Source organism: Zophobas morio, unplaced genomic scaffold (assembly GCF_036711695.1).
Source record: "Zophobas morio isolate AGI-343-1 ecotype UQ-CSIRO unplaced genomic scaffold, CSIRO_AGI_Zmor_V1 ptg000044l, whole genome shotgun sequence".
Lineage (NCBI taxonomy): Eukaryota > Metazoa > Arthropoda > Insecta > Coleoptera > Tenebrionidae > Zophobas > Zophobas morio.
In genome coordinates this window covers 5815821-5830490 of record NW_026972149.1, presented here as the reverse complement: position 1 = coordinate 5830490, position 14670 = coordinate 5815821, and the positions used below count along the sequence as shown (strand labels likewise).

The following is a 14670-nucleotide window of genomic DNA, read 5'->3' as shown; positions in this document are numbered from 1 at the left end:
TGTTTTGTTTTTGAAGTAGTTTAAAGGAATCTTCTGGGTCCCTTGTGCCTAGTTTTGAAGTCTTATGAAAGAAACTCGGGCACCTCTTTTCTTTTATTTTTTCGAAGTTTGAAAAAATCTCAGAGATAACTTTTGTTTTGATTTTGAAGTAATTTAAAAGAATCTTGGGGAATCCCTTATGCCTGGTTTTTGAAGTAAAAGAATCTCGGAGATCCTTTTGTTTTGGTTTTGAAGTAGAATCAAAGAATCTTGGTATCACTTTTTCCTGGTTTTTGAAGTCGTTTGGAAGAATCTCGGGCACCTCTTTCGTTTTGTTTTTGAAGTAATCCCTTGTTCTTGATTTTTGAAGTAGTTTCAAAGAATGTTGGGGATCTTTTGTGTCTGGTTTTTGAAGTAGTTTGAAAGAATCTTGGGGACCAGTTTTGTTTTGATTTTGAAGTAGTTTTAAAGAATTTTCGAGGACGTCTTATACTTAGTTTTTTAATTAGTTTGAAAGAATCTTCTGAGTCCCTTGTGCCTAGTTTTTGAAGTCTTTTGAAAGAATCTTGGGCACCTCTTTTGTTTTTTTTTCCCGAAGTTTGAAAGAATTTCAGAGATAACTTTTGTTTTGATTTTGATGTAATTTAAAAGAATCTTGGGGATCCCTTATGCGTGGTTTTTGAAGTAAAAAATCTCGGGGATCCCTTTTGCTTTGGTTTTGAAGTAGAATCAAAGAATCTTTGTATCCCTTGCTCCTGGTTTTTGAAGTCTTTTGAAAGATTCTCGAGCATTTCTTTTATCTTGTCCTTGAAGTAATCCCTTGTTCTTGATTTTTTAATTAGTTTCAAATAATCTTGGGGATTCTTTGTGCCTGGTTTTTGAAGTAGTTTGAAATAATCTGGGTGACCAGTTTTGTTTTGATTCTGAAGTAGTTTTAAAAAATTTCGGGACCTCTTGTGTTTGGTTTTTGAAGTAGTTTGAAAAAATCTCGGGGACCGTTTTTGTTTTGATTTTGAGGAAGTTTGAAAAAATCTCCGGGGGGGACATCTTATGTTTAGTTTTTGAAGTAGTTTGAAAGAATCCTCTAGATTCGTTGTGCCTGGATTTTGAAGACTTTTGAAAAAATCTCGGGCACCTCTATTGTTTTATTTTTGAAGTTTGAAAGAATCTTGGAGATATCTTTTGTTTTGATTTTGAAGTAAATTAAAAGAGTTTTGGAGATCTCTTATGCCTGCTTTTTGAAGTAATTTGAAAGAATCTCGGGGATCTTTTTTGTTTTGGTTTTCAAGTAAAATAAAAGAATCTTGGTATCCCTTATTCCTGGTTTTTGAAATCGCTTAAAAGAATCTCGGGCACCTCTTTTGTTTTGTTATTGAAGTAATCTCTTGTTCTTGATTTTTGAAGTAGTTGCAAATAATCTTGTGCCTGGTTTTTTAAGTAATTTGAAAGAATCTCTAAGTCCTCTTATGTGTGTTTTTTCAAGTAGTTTGAATGAATCTTGGGAATTTTTGTGCCTGGTTTTTAAAGTAGTTTGGAGGAATCTTGGGTATCCCTTGTGCCTGGTTTTTGAAGTAGTTTGAAAGAATCTCGGGTACCTCTTTTGTATTGTTTTTGAAGTAGTTTAAAAGAATCTTAGAGATCACTTCTGCTTGGTTTTTGAAGTGTTTTAGATAACCTCGGGGATCTCGTGTCTGGTTTTTGAAGTACATAGTTTGAAAAAATCTCTGGGACCGCGTTAGTTTTGGTTTTGAGTAATTTGAATGAATCTCCGGGACATCTTATGTTTCGTTTTTGAAGTAGAGTACAAGAATCCTGAGGATCTTTTGTGCCTGGTTTTTGAAGTAGTTTGAAAGAATCTTCTAGATCCCTTGTGCCTGGAATTTGAAGCTTTTTGAAAGAATCCCGGGCACCTATTTTGTTTGAAAGAATGTCAGAGATAACTTTTGTTTTGATTTTGAAATAATTTGAAAGAATCTTGGTGTCCCTTGTTCCTTGTTTTTGAATTCATTTGAAAGAATCTCGATCGCCTCTTTTGTTTTCCTTGTTCTTGATTTTGAAGTAGAATCTTGGGGAATCCTTTTGCCTGGTTTTTGAAGTAACAGAATATCGGGTACCCCTTTTGTTTTGGTTTTGAAGTAGTTTTAAAGAATCTTGGTATCCCTTGATCCTTGTTTTTTGAATTGGTTAGAAAAAAACTCGATCGCCTCTTTTGTTTTATTTTTGAAGTAATCCCTTCTTCTCGATTTTTGAAGTAGTTTCAAGGAACCTTTGGGATTCCTTGTGCCTGGTTTTTGCAGTAGTTTGGAAGAATCTCGCGGACCTCTTCTGTTTGGTGTTTGAAGTAGTTTGAATGAATCTTGGAAATCTTTTGTGCATGGTTGTTAAAGTAGTTGGATATCCCTTGTGCCTAGTTTTTGAAGTAAAAAAATTTCGGGTACCCCTTTTGTGTTATTTTTGAGGTAGTTTGTAAGAATCTCGGGTACCACTTTTGTGTTGTTTTTGAAGTAGTTTGAAAGAATCTGGAGGACCACATACGTTGGGTTTTTGAAGTAGTTTGAAAGAATCTTGCGGATTCCTTGTGCCTGACTTTTGTAGTGGTTTGAAAGAATCTCGGGACCTCTTATGCCTAGATTTTGAAGTATTTTTAAAAGAATCTCGGACAACCTTTTGCTTTGGTTTTGAAGCAGTTTGAAGCAATCATGACTTACTTTGTCTTGTTTTTAAAGTGATTTTGAATCTCGAGGACTCCAAGTGCATGTGTAGTTTTTGAAGTAATTTTAAAGAATCTCCGAGTCCCGTGTGGATGGCACCTACTGAACCAGGTCGGATTCGGACACTCCTCCTCTAGGTATACCACGGCTAGCGGAGCCTGTGGAAACTTTCCAATTTCCAGATGCTATTCGCCCCAAAGTATCACTGGCAAAAATTATGCATTGATCGTAATTATAAACACCCAAAAAAGTAATATTTTGAGAATCTCTTGTAGAGTCATTTTTAAACACAGAACGAATTAGTGAGAGTGAAATATAACTTAAGCTAAAACTAGGCGAATACTGAAAGATGAATCTTTGAGGCCGAATTTCACGGCACGTTCTTTGCTACAGTAACAAAGCCAACCCGTCATGTTGGCGTGGGTTGTTCGAACTAAGCAAAACAGTGGCATTGTTTTGACACAACACGGCTACGTGCCGTATGCGAAGCCGCATACCGTGGAATTGCTGTTTTAACTTTTTTACCACAATTGTAGAAAATTGTCAATTCGTAACTGTCGTTCTATTGGTTTAAAAATTGTATTCCGGTAAATTGACGTTTTTGCAGCGACTTCAATGAATCGATTGTTACTTTCTCTTGTCATCATTAAGCATTATTTTGCGGTTTATTAAAGCCGAATTAGTGTCCTACCCCAATATTTTCTTTCTATCGGTCGTGACCGTATAAATAGGAGATCTGTGCCCATGCTGAAGTCGTAGTTCTGGCACTATAATTTCCCAACTGTAGGGGTTGCTGGTAGGGTCGGCTCGATCTAATGAACTTTATGATTACTCCGTATTTACCTACTTACACACGTCGGGTGGAACGGGGGAAAGGACATGAGCAATCATCTGGTTGAGAGAGAAATTAACAGCGACCCTCCTTATCTGTCAATATTGCCTCGAAGTGGTAAAATCTCGCCAATAATTAATTCGGCTCGATTGTCGTCGTTTTCTAGGTGACGCGGGACAAGTCTCGAAAACCGTACCGAAATTAGTCCGTTCTCGTATCAAGCGACCCGTCTTATCTCACGTATCACCATAATTATCGTCGTACTAATCAGGACAAATAATAAAAGAACATGTGAGCGCGCATACCAAGTAACAGCTTACGTACAAAGTCATACGTGGAGCCGCCGATGCAGCTCCATATTCGAAGGGATGCAGCTCGGGGATGATTCTGCGGCAATAAAGTGCGCGCTTGAGAATAGATAAGGTTATCTGAGGACCACTAATTGAAAGCTAATTGAGCAACTCTCGCAGTTAGAAGAGAAATGAACGCTGGCCCTCTGGCGTAATGCAGATTTAGTGGCCCGTGTGTGGCACAACTTACTGCCCTCGGGTCTTGATAAAGTGCTAGTTACTATCGAAATTACCACAGCGATCCAATTGTCTGAAGATTTAACCGTTTCACAAATTACCCGTTTTTGCAGTTAATTTCACTTCAACCGATTTACTGCACCCCCGAACCTCCGACCGCAGGAATTTGCACAAACGTGAGCATTTATTACCCATAATAAAACGAATGCACTCATATGCGGTCATACTTAATTCCTGCGCAACCAGCCACAGAGCCACATTACCTCTTACAGCTACATCGATCTACAACCAGCCTTTTCCACACTTCTTTTATCTTTCACACACCCTCCTTAATTTTTTTTTGTTATATTAATATCTCTGAATCGCCACTAAAATAACCGTACACCAAAAAATAACAGCTAGTTTTTTATTTTACAAACTTAAGGTCGTAACGACTAGTAGCGCTTACGGAAAAACTAATTGCGGTTTTATTATTGATAGTTTCTTAAACATTTTTCATGGTTTTGAAAGAGAAAGGATCGCATAATGTATAATGTTATTTAAATTGGTTAAAATAGTTGTCCAAAATTTAACACCAAATTAAAAATTTTGTATTTATTTTAATTTATAAATGTTTTTTTGTTCCTGTACAAACTTCATTGATCCTTTCTGTTTCAGCATTATAAACCAAAAAAATAAAAGTCGGTTGCCAGACTCTAAAAAGTATCTGCTCTATTCTATTATAAGATTTGATTTTGTGAATTCATTTTTTTAACCCTTAAAAGTTAAAATCACGATGTGTATGTAATGTAGAGGTAAAAAAGCGGCCTACGCGTTTGTTTTAAGTGAATTTTTACATTACAAAATTTTCAAAAATCTCTACTCGTAGCATACAAACAAAATGTGACAACAGTCGGTCTGGTAGTTTCGGATATTATATGTCTAATAAAAATCGACACAGACGGACAGACAAACGAAATCTGGAGACAATTTTTTTCATACTCTATTAGGGCTAGGGGTCATGAAACGTCGAGAAAACATAACATTGTAAAGTCGCCCGATGAACTCGATAACTATGTATCCTTAGCTTACGCTCAGAAAATAAAAATCATTTTACCTGAGTTTATCCGAGTAAGTTTCTGACACAACCCGAGCTTAAGCGAAGGAAGTATTGTAATCGAGTCCATCGGACGAATGGCCATTTTTTTTTTGTTAAATTTACGTAACTTTCAAAGCGAGAAAATTATCATTACAGATTGACGAGTATCTTTACCAGGGAGGTTATTCAAGCACTCTTGAGAAATTTTGTTGAAATACTAATAATTGATAATTTTAAATAAACACCAACCAAATGTCTAGAAATTAGAGTTGGAATAATTAAATTAATTGAATTAAATGTAATTTCGATAATTTTCTTACGTGTAGCTAATGTTTGGAATAACATTTTCTAGAAAAGAAAAGCAATAATTTAGTGAACAATTGTCCGCTTCATTGTAGTAACAGCCTTAAGCGTACGTTATTACTATTTCAAAAGTTAACTGGGAATATCTGGAAAACAAATTATTAACCTCTTCTTAGGTTTTACAACCGCAGTTTACTTTTGAAATTCCGATGCGACGTTGCCACTTTATTCCAGTTTCCTTGAAATTTTTTGGGTTCACAAAAAAAATCGCAACAAGATTATTTTTAAAGTATAATATTTAGTGAAAAGATAAATAAAGGTACGCGCTTTGTTGGGGTATCAACTAAACGAAATTTTAATATAGGTATATGTAGATATTATGGATATTTCAGTTTTTCAAACGGAACACTCTATATTTAATTATTGTATTTTTTGTCCTCAGTCGTCTAATATGTTGATGTGATTCTTAAAAAAGTAAAAAATCGCAGTCACTTGCTTGCAATAACAGCCTTAAGTGTACTTTATTAGTGTTCCAAATGTCAATTGGGAATATCTGGAAAAAATTTTATTAACCTCTTCTTAGAATTTACATTCATAGTTTACTTTTGAAATTCCGATGCGACGTTGCCACCTTATTCCAATTTCCTTGAAATTTTTTGAGTTCCCAAAAAAAATCGCAACACGGTTATTTTTAAAGTCTGCCTTATAATATTTTGTGAAAGGATAGATAAAGATACGCCCTTTGTTGTAGTATTACCTAAACAAGATTAATGTACCAAGTGTTTCGAAAAAATTCTAAAACTACAATTTTTAATAATCGATATTTCAGTTTTTCAAACAGAACACAGTATTTAATTACTGTATTTTTTGTTCTCAGTCTTCTAGTATATTGATGTGGCTGTTAAAAAAGTCAAACATTGCTGTAACTTCATTGTAGTAACAGCCTTAAGTGTATTTTATTAGTGTTGCAAACATCAATTGGGAATATCTGAACAAAAATTGTATTAACCTTTTCTTAGGTTTTATAACTACAGTTTACTTTTGAAATTCCAGTGCGACGTTGCCACGTTATTCCAATTCCCTTGAAATTTTTTGGGTTCACAAAAAAATTCGCAGCAGGGTTATTTTTAAAGTCTCCCTTGCAATATTTTGTAGAAGGATAAATAAAGATACGCGCTTTGTTGTGGTAACAACTAAATCAAATTTTAATATACAGAGTGTTTAGAAAAACTTCTTAAACTACAATTTTCAAAAATCGATATTTCATTTTTTCAAACGGAACACTCGGTATTTAATTACTGTTTTTTTTTGTCCTCATTCTTCTAATAGTCGATGTGGCTTTCAAAAAAGTAAAAAATCACAGTAACTTCATTGTAGTACCAGCCTTAAGTGTACTTTATTAGAGTTGGAAATGTCAGTTGGCAATATTTGCAAAAAAAAATTACTAATCTCTTCTTAAGCTTTACAACCACGGTTTACTTTTGAAATCCCGATGCTACGTTGCCACGTTATTCCAATTTTCTTGAAATTTTTTGGGTTCACAAAAAAATCGCAACACAGTTATTTTTAAAGTCTGCCTTATAATGATTTGTGAAAGGATAAATAAAGGTACGCCCTTTGTTGTAGTATTACCTAAACAAGATTTTCATATACAAAGTGTTTCTAAAACTAGAATTTTTAATAATCGATATTTCAGTTTTTCAAACAGAACACTGTATTTAATTACTGTATTTTTTGTTCTCAGTCTTCTAATATGTTGATGTGGCTCTTAAAAAAGTCAAAAATTGCAGTAACTTTATTGTAGTAACAGCCTTAAATGTATTTTATTAGTGTTGCAAATATCAATTGGGAATATCTGAACAAAAATTGTATTAACCTTTTCTTAGGTTTTACAACTACAGGTTACTTTTGAAATTCCAATGCGACGTTGCCACTTTATTCCAATTCCCTTGAAACTTTTTGGGTTCACAAGAAAATTCGCAACAGGCTTATTTTTAAAGTCTGCCTTGCAATATTTTGTGAAAGGATAGATAAATGTACTGGCTTTGTTGTGGTTTCAACTAAACAAAATTTTAATATACCGAGTGTTTAGAAAAACTTCTAAAACTACAATTTTCAAATATTGATATTTCAGTTTTTTCAAACGGAACACTCGGTATTTAATTACTGTATTTTTTGTCCTCATTCTTCTAATACGTCGATGTGGCTCTCAAAAAAGTAAAAAATCACAGTAACTTCATTGTAGTAACAGCCTTAAGTGTACTTTATTAGAGTCGCAAATGTCAATTGGCAATATTTGAAAAAAAAATTTACTAATCTCTTCTTAAGCTTTACAACCATAGTTTACTTTTGAAATTCCAATGCGACGTTGCCACGTTATTCCAATTCCCTTGAAATTTTTTGGGTTCACAAAAAAATTCACAGCACTGTTATTTTTAAAGTCTGCATTGTAATATTTTGTGGAATATAAACAAAGATACGCGCTTTGTTGTGGTAACAACTAAATCAAATTTTAATATACAAAGTGTTCAGAAAAAAATCTAAAACTACAATTTTCAAATATCGATATCTCACTTTTTTCAAACGGAACACTCGGTATTTAATTACTGTTTCTTTTGTCTTCATTCTTTTAATACGTCGATGTAGCTCTCAAAAAAGTAAAAAATCACAGTAACTGCACTGTAGTAACAGCCTTAAGCGTACTTTATTAGAGTTGCAAATGTCAATTGGCAATATTTGAAAAAAAAATTTACTAATCTCTTCTTAAGCTTTACAACCACAGTTTACTTTTGAAATTCCACTGCTACGTTGCCACGTTATTCCAATTTTCTTGAAATTTTTTGGGTTCACAAAAAATTCGCAACACGGTTATTTTTAAAGTCTGCCTTATAATATTTTGTGAAAGGATAAATAAAGGTACGCCCTTTGTAGCAGTATTACCTAAACAAGATTTTCATATACCAAGTATTTAGAAAAAATTCTAAAACTACAATTTTCAAATATCGATATTTCAGTGTTTTCAAACGGAACACTCGGTATTTAATTACCGTATTTTTTGTCCTCATTCTTCTAATACGTCGATGTGTCTCTCAAAAAAGTAAAAAAACACAGTAACTTCATTGTAATAACAGCCGTAAGTGTAATTTATTAGTGTTGCAAATGTCAATTGAGAATATCTGAAAAAAAAAATGTATTAACCTTTTCTTAGGCTTTAGAATCACAGTTTACTTTTGAAATTCCGATGCGACGTTGCCACGTTATTCCAATTTTCTTGAAATTTTTTGAGTTCACAAAAAAAATCGCAACAGGGTTATTTTTAAAGTCTGCCTTGCAATATTTTGTGGAAGGATAAATAAAAGTACCCGCTTTGTTGTGGTATCAACTGAATCAAATTTTAATATACAGGGTGTTTATAAAAAATTCTAAAACTGCAATTTTCAAATATCGAGACTTCAGTTTTTTCCAACGGAACACTCTATATTTAATTAAAACTATCAACTTTAAATATAGAAAATACTAGGCAAAAAAGCAAGAGAATAAAAAATAGAATAAGATGCACTAATAACATATGTGTACTCTTCTCTTTAAAAAAACTGAAACATCGATATTTGAAAATCGTAATAATTAAAACATTTTAATAACACCCTATATATGAAAATTGAATCTCATTTATACCACAACCAAGGGTGTACCTTTCTTTATCTCTCCACAAAATGTTCTAACACAGATTTTAAAAATAACCTTTCAATTAAAATATATGTAAAGATATATAGGGTGTTTAAAAAATCTAAGTTGTGGGTTACGCCTTAAAACAGAACACTCTGTATAGTTAAAAATAATTCTAGAATGTAGTCCTCAAAGAACCGTGCAACTTTGGTTTTTAATTTTTTTCTATTTCTAATTACTTAATGAGATATCGAAGAACGTGCGCTTAGTGACTTACTTTGTATAATGTTTATTGCATTTTTTATTATTGAGTAGTAGTAATATGTACAATGTAAAACTCAAGAAGCCAACACTCGTTATTTGTAAAACCATAAACTAGGATCATCGATTGACGCTTGGCAGTCGTTAAACCTCGAACAAGGTCGTATTTAATTTATTTTACAATGAATATAACTGACGTATCTGTAAGGATCTTTACCAGAAACATTCAAAATCTCTGAGGAATAACTATTTATCTTTATCGAAGAAGTTGTTCGAGCATTCGACTAGGTAACAAAGAATGCAGAATTAAGACGTTTTAGATTTAACATTTTTTATGATTACGTCATCAGTTTGGCGAAGGAAATGAATAGACCAATTTTAGTTAACGTTTATAATTAATACCAAAATAACTAAAATGTACAATTTTGTGTTCTTACCTGTGTAGGTTTAAGTTGCTCATAATTAGCATGACAAAATAAACATACCAGTATAGTAAACACACACTGCAATTACCTCCACAATAAGGGTACACGATGTCCAGCCCCCTTAATTGGCCATTTGACTCGAACACACACAGTCGGTAATAAATAACGTAATAGGGGTAATAGTACAAATCAAGTACACCGAAAATTTACATAGGAGCAAGTCTTGTCCAAACAGCAAGGGCAGTCTTGAACGTTCTGCAACATGAAGGTCGCAGATCGGGGTGGCGATAGGGTGTATCGGAACCCCATTATCGATTAGAGCAGAGCTGTTCATATGGAGTTTATTCAATAGGATTCGTTAGGGCCAATTTAAGGTTACTATTTTCCCCGATAAATAATAACACGGTTTGAGTTGTGCGCCAAAAGAACTTGGCATGCCCTAATTCGGTCTGATTGCTGGCGAGCCGAAAATTCGGCCTATTTGGAACGACAAAGTGAAATAGTGTTTAGATAATTTTTAGACGAAGGCATATCTTCCGAATTAGCGATAGCAGGAAGGGATATCAGATCGTCAACAGACCGTTCTAGCAAACGAAGACCAGAAACGGGGGTTTGTCGGGGTTCTTGTTACGCGCGTAATTAGAATATCTTAATTTGTATCTCAGCTATCGGCTTGACCCTCGCTTTAATATATTCCATGACTTTTAATTTATCTGCTTGTGGTAGTGAATGTCGCCACTAAAATCGCTAGCCTACATAATACCCGCTAGCCCAATAGAAAATAATCAGTTTGCTTTTCGTTGATACTAATTTATATGCATTACTCAGCTGCGTTCGCTTCAGACTCCGCCGGAGTCTCGACATGAAATCTTCTAATAATGCAAAAATGCTAAACATTTAATCTAAGCGGAACGTTCGAGAAAGAGATTACATCGCAGATTAAACTTTGCTTTTTCTATTTTTATAAAGACACTCGTTCATTTATAGTATGTCCTTGTTTGCTCAACTTACCAAAATCACACTTTTTTTTTTACAAAATTGGCTGTCCCGTTTAATGTACACAAAAATATGGAACATATTAACGAAGACAGTTGAAAAAATTCATCAATTAACACACATTAGAAATATTTGTTTATGAAAGATTCATATTTCGACCCTCATTGCAATTATTAGCTTGCATCACGTGCTGTCACTAACGCTATTATAAATTATGGATTTATGTTAACCCCGCATATTATTTAATTAACGATGTGATTAGCGGGCATTGAATTACGACAAGGTATTAAGGATGTAATTTTGTTAACAATTTGTGGTGGTTGGAACAGGTGTGTAAATAGTTCATCGTTAAACCGATCACAATCTATGAGATATTATCACAACGCCACTCGTTGTATATTCTGAATAAACCAGAAAAAATAACTGTCATTTATTTTAGACAAACGAAACGCAAAGATGCTTATGCAACACAGTTCTGTGGCGCAGGCGCAGGACAATTGTGATTATACCCCGACGTCAGGTTATAATCACTGAAATACGCATTTATGTGTATACTTATTAGCAGCTAATTATGTGCTTTGAAAATGACATTAAAACATGCATGAAGATTTTTGTAAATGATTTCACCAGGTTTTTTTGTTTCAGAAGCGGCTTTACCAATTTCAAGTAGGTAACAATCTTTTTATTTTGATTCTTGCATCGTTATTATATAGATATTTAAAAAAAGTTTTCCAGTTTTAGTATTTGTGGCATATTTTTAAAACTGAAAGTACAGGGTGTTCCATGTCAAACTGGCCCGGCAAAATCTATTATAACATCAAAAATAAATCTAGAAATAGTTTATTTTGGAACAACTTTTTTTTAAATGGTAGTACGCTTTTTATTATTATTATTATTTTTAATTGCTATATTCTAAATGCAATAACACGAAATATACAGATTCTATCACATTTCCATATTGATAAAAATTTCGTATTATTGAGCCACCCTGTATAATTTTCGCATACCTAATGAAACCTGACGGATACTAATAATTACATTGTTACAGCGACTTCAACAACTAGACAACTATACTTTAATACAACTTTAAACCAGTGAAATTGATTTTACCTACTGTCACTATATACACAAGTGGCATATGTCCGACAGACGCTTTGTTAACAAAAATCCATAAAAATCGTCGTATAACCAAATTTAAATAAATTAGTTGCATATCGTAAGGGCGAAATTTCAGCATACGCTTAAATCATGTGGACCAATTCCATTTCGTGTCGGTGTTTAGGTTATCGAGTGCGAAAAGTCGAAGTCAGTTTTTATGGATGAGGTTCTGCTGTCATAAAAGTTGAATAATTCAAGGGAGTCGGGCACCAGTGACGTGCCCCGTGGCGAACTCAGGGCTCCTTTTCCAATACACACTCAACGCCCACACTTAAGGGTGTTTGATGCTTTCAGTAAAAAAATCATAAAAATCAATTTAAGATATTTCATAGAAACTTTCAGATATCTAAATTCGTAAAATAATCTAAATACCTGATAATTTTCGTTTTTAAATAGTCAAATTGACCTAGTGCATCACTTGCTTATGGTATTAGTTATTCACAAACAAATGTTCCGCATCGTTTGGTCAAATTCACTATTTCAAAACCTTAACTATAACAATCAGATGTATTAAAATGAAATTGAAAAAAGTGTTGTTTAAATACTTAGGTCATTTTAACGAAATCTTAGCCTCTTTTAGGACTGCAGCAATGTTGGCTGCGGTTTCAACCAAATTTATAGAGAATCAAAATTCATAATACATACGTAACTAATTAATTAATAAAATGGAATCACCCGTTGAAAAAAAATAGTCTTAAGTTATTTAGACAGAACTTCCCTTGCCCCTAGAGCGCAATCTAAGAAATCCATTGTTTTAGATAAATTTTGGTTATAAATGATATGGTTCTTAAAATATGCGAAATCTTTTTGAAGCGCACATGAAAATAAAAGGAAAACCTCAGATCAACATCCAAAAACACATAATTTAAAAATTGTATAGTGTCAAATTTTACTTCTCGAGTGTAAGGTGAGGAATTACAGAAATCGAGTCCATTGGGCGACTTGGCAGTTTCATGTTTTCTCGACGTTTCATGACCCCCAAAGTACGAAAAAAGTGATTTCCCCTTTCCGTCTGTCTGTCTGTCAGGTGTCTGTATCCATTTTTATTAGACACGTAATCTCCGAAACTACTGGACCGATTGTTGATAAATTTTGTATATAAGTACACTTGGAATTTCATGTAGCTGGTACAATACTAATCAACATTTGGCTAATCACCCCTGCCAACAATTTGGTGACGTCCACTCATTATATTGCATAAACAGGCGCGGATCCAGGGGGGGGGGGGGGCAATGGGTGCAATTGCCCCCCCCCTGACACACGATCGAGGTACTTTATTTTGACCAATTTCAAAATTTTGAAATCGCATTTCATTTTGTAATTACAGTACAATCTCTATACTCCGAACTCACGATTATCTGAACATCCAGTAATCCGAACCGAGGCTATTTGAAGTCGATACCTCTTTAATCCGAACAAAAACTCTGCAATCCGAACTGAACTTGAAAACATCCACCTACCTGAAAAAATGACGCAAGATCTTTCTGTACATGTTGTATGGAATATTTTGAAATTTTTAAAAATTGCGATATTTCAATGCACTGAATTAATTAACTAATTCTGGAAAAAAGCTTGAAGTTATCGAAAAAATGAGACCCGAAATCTATAAGAGAAAATATTTAGTTAAGTTTCGAAAATCGTCGAAAATTTCCTAAAAATTCTGAAAAAATTCAGGGATATATATTCCGACGTGCTGATTCCAGAAATATAGCATGTTTATGGTAAAGGAGCAATATTTTCGAAAAATTCGCTTTAAAATTCGAATTTTTCGAAATGTTTAAAAATTGCGATATTTGAACTGGACGATTCTGGAAAAATGGTTTAAGTTATTGAAGAAATGAAGTCAAAGTGACTTCTGAGGCCCAAAATCTACAAGAAAACGTATTTAGTTAAATTTCGAAAATCGTCGAGAATGGGTCGAAATTTACATAATGGAGGTAATACGAATACATAATGGAAAATTTCCTTTTTGAAAAATTCATCTAAACATTCTGAAAAAATTCAGGGTTTAGATCCCGTCGTGTTTATTCCAAAAAAATTACGTGTTTATGGTCACGGAGTAATATATTTTTAGAAATTATGTATATTATTATCCATTGTTGTTCAAGAATTCTTTAATTTTGTTTAATAAAATTTAAGTTTATTTCTTGAAATTTGTTTTCAGTTATGTATGAAGCTGTTATTCAATTCCCTTTCAGATTTTTGGAAAAATCGCTGATTCGAACAAATCGTTAATCCGAACACACCTTTTTTCCAATTATTAGGATTATCGAGGTTCTACTGTAGGTACACTATACGTGTAAGGAAAACAACCAAATGTCACCCATGTTATGTGAAAAAGAGTATACTAGCTAAAATTTTATATATTTTTTTTGTTTAGAACGAATTTCTGGGGGATAGGTAAAATCCCACAAAAATTGCCCCCCCCCTAAACGAAATCCTGTATCCGCGCCTGTGCATAAATAACTACCGATTTTGTATGAAATAATATAGTACAATGCCTATTTGTGGTGTACGAATCTTATCTGGATTTTGTTTATTATTGTCTGCTTCACAGACCCAGGGTCCGTAATAATAAAATAATGATAAAATCACAATTATAATAATTATATTCAGAACGTTTTGAATTTCTACGTGACATTCTTCCGATGTATAAACACATTCAAGCACTACGCATGTTGCTGAGATTCCACTTTTCCCGTTGGTTATCAAGCTGTAAATATATTTTACATTG

At 33.5% G+C, this 14670-nt stretch overlaps 1 protein-coding gene across 2 annotated transcripts in view; it reads left to right on the top strand.

Annotated features, from left to right (window-relative positions):
* Positions 1–14670, top strand: part of Trh (trachealess) — a 114223-nt gene that overhangs the window by 79699 nt on the left and 19854 nt on the right. Inside the window, exon 4 of one of the 2 annotated variants that reach the window (XM_064072975.1) lies at positions 11424–11444. The exons of the other annotated variant lie outside the window; for it this stretch is intronic. Within the exon in view, the coding sequence (XP_063929045.1) occupies positions 11424–11444 (21 nt within the window). The remainder of the gene's footprint in view (positions 1–11423; positions 11445–14670) is intronic. 2 annotated transcript variants of the gene reach the window in all.